We start from the raw sequence: 7626 nt of genomic DNA, 5'->3' as shown, positions 1-7626 counted from the left end.
CACCCATTAAAGTTTATTTAAAAAATCAGCCTAAAACCATTTTACAAATAAGTACAGAAAAGGAGTGATCAAGGGTGTTGACCATTAATTATTTAAAGTCAAGCTGAGTCATATGGCCAGTTACTAGCACATTGCAGAGCTCAACTTCTTTCTGATTTTGAGAGCAGAATATGTTTTGTTTTACATATTGAAGCATTTTGTGTGATTGTTTCTCTCTCTTAATAATGAAGGTTATCTTCAACAGCGAGGGATAGCCCAAAAGGTTCAACAACTAAAAACATTTTCCATTAGTTAATGAGATACGGCGAAACAATTTCTAAAATTATTTAAAAGGCCCAAATGCAGTAAAACAAAAATGCAAATTAATCAGCTAAAAAGATCCATGCTTTTTCTTCAATGCTAATTACTCGTGAACTAAAGGGAAAAGCCAAGTATGAAATTACTTCTCTGTCTAATCCTGCTGAGGTGTTGGGGGCAGCCTTTGTAACCCTAACCAATAAACAAGATGGACAAGAGTAAATTATGAGTTTAGTACCTAAACTATTAGTTTTAGTCTGTTTAAGTACCTAAACTTTTAATTTTGCAAAACCATATCTAAAGTTTGTTTTTTGTTTCATTTTAGTACCCCATGTGCAAAATTTAACATGAAGTTTTGATTTTTTTTGAAAGTTTAGGTACTAAAATGGACAAAAATTGATAGTTTAGGTACTAAACGTGTTAAGTTTTTAACAGTGGGTAGTAAAATGAAACAAAAAACTAAACATTAGGTATGATTTTGAAAAAAATTGAAAGTTTAGGTACTGAAACAGATCAAAATTGATAGTTTAGATACTAAATAAGTAGTTTACCCAAATAAACTAATCACAAATATCATAGGGGTAAACGTTTAAGCAGTATTGGAGTAAAGGGCTTTTTATAAAATCTTAATTGCAAGATAAGATTTGGGATGATGGAGAGTTATAGTTTCATTTATGAAATTTGTAACGGATAGCGAACGCAAGTAAAATTTTAAGGCATTTAGAAGTTACAAAGGGAAAGAAATTGAAAATGAGTTTAAAGAGGGATTAAATTGACGTAATTTTAAAATATTAGAATTTTTTTAGAATATGACCAAATTATAATATAGTATAAATATTGAGAATTAAATTTTATAATATAATATAAATATCCAACTTGATTAGTTAAATTTATATTTATTTATTTTTATGTAGTGGTATAGAAATTTACTTCACAGCAATAAAAGATTATACTGATGAGATGAACTATATTTTGAATATTATATATGATGATTTGAGGTGATGATTGATAATAAAATAACCATCACCATCACCTTTCTCACTCGTCTCGGATTATCACAGATGAAACGGATGATTTTATATTAAAGAGATGAATTTATAAAATTTAAGAAATAAAAATATTTTTTTAATAAAAATACATAAAAGAAATTGTTAGTTGAAGTGGGGGGAAAATGAATAATTTGATGAATGATGAATAGCTTCCAGCAATAACCAAGTAGAATGAAGATGCCATAGCCGTCAATTAACGGTGACTGTTAGTCTCTTTCTCCCAAGTCTCACTATCAACTGACGGAAGCAAAAGGAGAGCAGTGTACATACCTCGTGAGTCGACGTCTCTATATCCAATTATTACGTTTTCCATTTCAATGTGTTTCCCACAACACTCCGCTCTTCTCCTCTCTGCGCTTTCTCGACCCCGCGTTTCTTTCTCAATGCTTTATTTTCATGGATAAATTATCGTAATTAATCTCCTCCTTATTTTATTCAGCTCCTCTGGTATGTTGGAATTTCTCTTCTTCTTTTTTAAATGAATGTGTTTGCTGTTTTCCTTGTATTCTTGCTTCTTGCTATTTTTCTATTATGCCATTGTTTAAGGGAAATATTGGGTTTTCTAATCTGACCATTTTGCTGCTAATTCATTGCTTAATTTTATTTGTTTTTGTGGGTGTATATACATCTTACTAATCTATTTGACTTATGGGTTGCAAATCTGTCAGTTAAAACTCAGACTTACAAAATGTTGAAATATATAAGTTCTAATAAAATGGGTATTGCGTTTTGTTGCTAAATAACTAAACTCTATTGTCTGTTCTGTATTCTATATTTTGTTCATGACAGCAGGAAGCACAGTTTGGGCTTAAGAGATTTATCTACGTTTCAGAAAATGGTTACATCTGAGCAAGAACATGATTTCGTTAAATGGGGTTTGCAACTATTCAACAGTGATCCCTATGCTAATTGTGGATATTGTGGCGAGCTAACTCAGGAAGATGGAGAATATTACCCTGGAAATAGTTTAAAGGAGGATCATTACGATTCGGGAGAATGTTGCAATGTGGAAAATGATGAGGCTATTGCTCATACGCTTCAACTTCAAGAACTGTCCAAACTTGCTGTTGTGGGATCTCCAAGCCATGGGGAGGAAGAAGAATTGCAATTGCAATTGCAAGTGTCTGGTTATCCTCAAGATTGTGTCAATCAGTCTGTTGCGGACTTTGGTTCTGGTATAAGCAAATTTCTGAATTTCCAGTTCAATGTTTGAAGTTGTTTATGGCTTTTAATGCGTCACATTTCCGTGTTTATGTTTTGTGATTTGTAGGGCAAGGCTATAGTGAGAAAGAGCAAGATGATACTGCTATTTCTAGTTCGTGTTCTAGCCCTGAAGAGAAATTGTTATATGAGGAGGATAGGTCATACCCATTGGTGCTAACAGATGAGTTTACTCTTGATGGCGAAGTGGGGAAAAGGCTGAATCCAATGGTTCCTGTTCCTGTAAGTGTGGATATGGTTTATATTCTTGATTATGTGATATAAAGTACTGCTGTAGCTATGCTTTTATATATATATCTCGTCTTGTTTAGCATGTTCCAAGAATCAATGGTGAAATACCCTCGATTGATGAAGCAATTTTAGATCATCAAAGGCTACTAGAAAGGTTTGCGTTTTCTTTTCTCGTTTTCCCCTTTGACCTATTTGTTGAATATATGGTTCTGGAAATTCTTATGCTACAACAGATTGGAAGTCTATAATTTAGTGGAGCTTAAAGTTGAAGGAGATGGTAACTGTCAGGTTAGCTTTAATGCTACAAGCGTGGATATTGACATCAATAAAGCTAGCATCCATTTTAGTGTTTTCTAGCATATAGCATCAGCATAATTGAAGTTGTCTAGACTGTCATTATGCAAACGCAAATCTCATGTATCCATATAAAAGCACGAGTGTCCGTTGATATTGGTTCCTTTCTAACATTAATTTCCAAGTTCTTGACACCCTTGCTGGTAAAACTTTTAAATGCTGCTAATGACAAAATCTCATCCCTCCATGATGCTTTTAGATCTTGAACTTGTGATTAATTTTGCCCCATGACATTCTTTCCGGTGGTTGTGGAAGCTCACTAATTGTTACTGCAGCACTTAATGTAAATTATATACCTGATGTCTCATTAGTTTCATGATATTGCCAGTTCCGTGCTCTATCTGATCAATTTTATCGAACTCCTGAGCATCATGAGTTTGTGAGACAGCAAGTTGTAAATCAGGTTCGCTTTTGACATACAATAACAAAGTTTGGCCTTTCTGTGGCTATATTCTTTTGTTGAAATCATTGTGCATTGCATGTAAATTTTGATGTTTAACTTTTCTTTTCTTGCTGTATCTTGCACAATCAGCTTGAGTCTTATCCAGATATATATGAGGGCTATGTTCCCATGGCATATGGTGATTATCTGGAGAAGATGTCCAAGTATTTTTCTGGTCCTCTGTGACTTAACCGTTATTCCTTTTTATTTTATTTTTCTTGACTTTTGCTTCATCATATTGATGCTTATAGGAGTGGTGAATGGGGTGATCATGTCACTTTGCAGGCTGCTGCAGATTCGGTATTTCCTATGTTTTTTTTTGTGTGTGTGATAGATTCCACATTTCCTTCCTCTCAATCCCTTAAAATCTTTTATATCGCTCATTTGGTTGAACTCGCATCTCAATTTTCCCTAGTCAATCATCCATCTATCTTGTCTCCTTATGGATCTATAGACATTGACAAGATTAGTTGATGCCAATTCCTGTGTGCTGGTTTGTAGTTTACAATATAGGAAGAAGAATGAATTGGTTATTGCAGTTTTGTTAAAAGATGCTAACATTGACTGTCTAATCCATGCTAATTTCTTGTTGCAGTATGGTGTTAAAATATTTGTCATAACATCTTTCAAGGACACTTGTTACATTGAGATTCTTCCAAATGCCCGAAGGTCAAAACGAGGTATAGTTTCTTTTGCTTCTGAGTTTCATTTATATAAATCCCTGAATAAGTTATTTTTGTTGTTTATCACCACAATTCTGATTGCATTTAATATATTGAATGCCGTTTTAAGTTTTCTTCGTAGCATTTGAGCATCTCTTGTTGTATCTCAATAGTAAGACTTATAGGTGCAAGCTGTTGTTTTATGGTATAGTATAACCATTTAGTTTATGTCTTTATGATGACGGTTACTTGATCTGATCTTCTATGTAGTTTCTCTATCCTTGTTGCGTAGTGGTTTTCTGGAAAAGGAAGATACACTATAACCAACCATTGTGATGGTTGGTGGAAATCTTATCTCGAATTAATCAGTTTGGTCCAATTTCTGCAGTTATTTTTTTGAGCTTTTGGGCAGAGGTGCACTACAACTCAATATATCCTTTTGGAGGTAAATACCTCCCTTGAAAATTACTTGTTATATATGCATTCTAGCTGGTGAATATTCGAAGTGCACTGGCCCTCCAAATTCTAAAACTGCTTCAGTTATTGGTCAAGTTAATCTCATTTAGTGGCGGGATTGAGTCAACAAATCAGTATTTGATGGAAAGCTTACCTAGTGTATGACTTCGAGTCGAAGCATATGTGCTTTTAACCATGGGCTGTAGACGGGAAGGGGCATTTAAGAAATGAAATAATGGAACTTGTGGATTAGTCATTTCTTATATCTGTATATTGTTGATCATATTATAATACTTGGTTTATATTGTTATCTTTCATATTCAGATGTGCCTGCATTTGGGACTAAGAAGAAAAGGTGGCGAATGTTGCGGAACAAGCATTTAGAATCGGGCGATGAATATCGATGAATCAATTGAGCTTTGTTGCTTTGGCAAGAAAGCTAATCTGCTTTACCACTTATTTTCTACCAATGGTGTTTTATTTCATGTTGATTTAGTGGATAGAAAGCAAGGTCGGAGACATCATCTTTGCTTGCTTCAATGCTCCACTTGAGATTGTAAAATTCTTGGATACAGATCTATCCCCATTTATTTTTCGAATAAATTTAATACAAGAAACAGACTCACACTAGTGCAATATTATTAGTTTTTGTAGGATTAATATTTGGCTTAAAACATAAATCACCCTTTGAACGCGACAGCTTCAGTGAAATTGTCCCCTGGCTTTTTCCCCATGAAATCGTCCGACAAACTTGTTAAGTTTGGTCAAATTTGCCCATATTTCCATTTTCAAAGGTTGTTATGTTTTCAAAGTTTGGGATAACTTGACTAGATTTGTTAATAATTTGACCAAATTTATCAAGTTTAATGATCAATTTAAGGTGAAACTATCCACGAATGCAACCACATATCTCAATTCAATCCGAGGGTCCAACGCAGGAAAAATTATCAAAATAATAAATAAGCGTCATCTTGATGAGTCGAAGTGCTGTTAAATCAACCCTGAAAAAAAGATTAAAAAACAAAAAAGAACGACTAAACGATCGAAAACGTGCCATAAAGACAAAATCATTAAAAACTAAAAAGAAAAAAAGAAAAAATATAATTGTTATTGAATATTTATTTATGTGGACGTCTATTTCTATCTTTTATCCTATGTATAAGATAGGGTTTTTGATGTACTTTATTATTAGGATTTTAATATCCATTAGAGTTAGAGTTCTATATGTATATGGAGTTAGGGAAGACATTGTATATAACTTATATTGAGAAAATATCTTTTAGTGATTTATTAACCAACATTTGGGTTGTATATGAATTGATAGCTAGATAAATTTAGTTATGAACTATGCTAATTGAACTAATGATATTGGCAAGAAGATATATAGCATAAAGTTGTAATATTTTTTCATGTTATTTACTTACATTGATTTTATTTGGATTAAGTTTTGGCCATCGAACCTCTGATCATTATCAAATACGAAAGTTGTTTACCTATGCTATTTATTTACATTGATGGTGACAATAGTGACATGCTATAATTATTCCATATTTATATTTTAAAAAATATTTTATCATTCATATGTATCTTATGCCATTACTGCATAATAATATGTTCATTACATATTAGAGACAAAATTAAAGAAAGTATGGCTTTGTTTCATAACGTTTAGGTGCGTACAAGTACGCATGTAAACAATACTGCTAGAACCTATTAAGTTATACCTTGATATGATGGATGCAATAATAATGTTCATTGTAGATTACAGATTCTAAATTGCGATAAACAGGTTTAATATTGATTCCTTTTGTAAGATTTTGTTTACTCGTCTAAAGGTATTTTACCTCTGAACTAATACATCCTAAAAGAGTATAGCAAGAATGAGAGTGAATATGTTTATATTTAATTTTTATGATCGTTCTTAAGATAAATAACAAAAGATAAATTGTAAAGATTAACCATTCAATGGTATTTTTATATTAATTACTTAATAGATTTGATATTTTATTTCTGGTTATAATTTTACCGTGAAAGGAATGTTGTTTTAATGTTTATTATAGTCTATGTGAGAATAACCATGATGATGTCATTGTTAACAACCTAGAGGTACACCTACCATGATTTACTTTTATTTATCTTGTTTCTCATATTAAATTGATACGGGGATGTCTCAGGTACGACGTTTTAATATACGGCTAAGAAAAGTTGCTACCGGAAATGTTAATATTTTTTTAACAATTCCGGTAAAGCGCTACCTAAAACATTATTTTTCCACCGAAAATATTAATTTTGGACGCTACCTAAAATGTTTAACATTTTCGGTAAAGCGCTACCTAAGACATTATTTTTTCTACCGGAAATGTTAATGTTAGATTCTACAGGAATTTAGTTAGCGAAAATAATATTTCTGGTAAAAAAATAGTGTTTTAGGTAGCACTTTACCGGAAATGTTAAAAAAATATTAACATTTTCGGTAGGACATTTTTTTAGTCGTATATTAAGGTTGCCGCACATCAGAACTACCCAATTGATACTAATACTTGTAATACAAAATTTTTTAAAAGCTCTAGAAGAGTTAAATGTAATTTTTATTCGAGTGAATAATTTTATGGCGGATAATGTACTTTCAAGTTTTGAGGAAACTTGTATCTAAAAATTGTCTAACTTCTTTTGTTTAACATATGTTACAGTAAATCAGAAGTTTACAAATTTTAAATGAAATTTAATCACATGTTATGGTAAACTAGAAGTTTACAAGTTTATTTTTTTTAATTAGTTGACATGATTGGTTAGACCATTCCAATCAATAATGATACAAAAATTATTGAGATTTGTATAAATTTAAAGAACCTAAAGTTCATGTGTTGTTTGTTCTCAAAAGAAATTTAGAACTTCACTAGATAAAGTTGAGATT

At 31.9% G+C, this 7626-nt stretch overlaps 1 protein-coding gene across 2 annotated transcripts; it reads left to right on the top strand.

The window, feature by feature from the left end:
* Positions 1-1679: 1679 nt before the first annotated feature.
* Positions 1680-5320, top strand: LOC120113540 (OVARIAN TUMOR DOMAIN-containing deubiquitinating enzyme 12-like). 2 transcript variants are annotated; one of them, XM_039134671.1, is made up of 11 exons: positions 1680-1793; positions 2179-2521; positions 2617-2789; positions 2879-2952; positions 3032-3086; positions 3481-3555; positions 3685-3758; positions 3846-3894; positions 4190-4274; positions 4645-4701; positions 5037-5320. In XM_039134671.1, exons 2-11 carry the CDS (start codon positions 2182-2184, stop codon positions 5117-5119), a joined length of 1065 nt encoding a protein of 354 aa, XP_038990602.1. In that variant the 5' UTR covers positions 1680-1793; positions 2179-2181; the 3' UTR covers positions 5120-5320. The 2 variants fall into 2 exon arrangements, with proteins under 2 accessions (XP_038990602.1, XP_038990601.1); XM_039134670.1 differs by having other exon boundaries at positions 2136-2521.
* Positions 5321-7626: the final 2306 nt, after the last annotated feature.

This window comes from Hibiscus syriacus, unplaced genomic scaffold, assembly GCF_006381635.1.
Source record: "Hibiscus syriacus cultivar Baekdansim isolate YM2019G1 unplaced genomic scaffold, ASM638163v2 tig00110209_pilon, whole genome shotgun sequence".
Taxonomy (NCBI): Eukaryota; Viridiplantae; Streptophyta; class Magnoliopsida; order Malvales; family Malvaceae; genus Hibiscus; species Hibiscus syriacus.
This window is presented reverse-complemented; position numbering and strand designations above follow the sequence as displayed.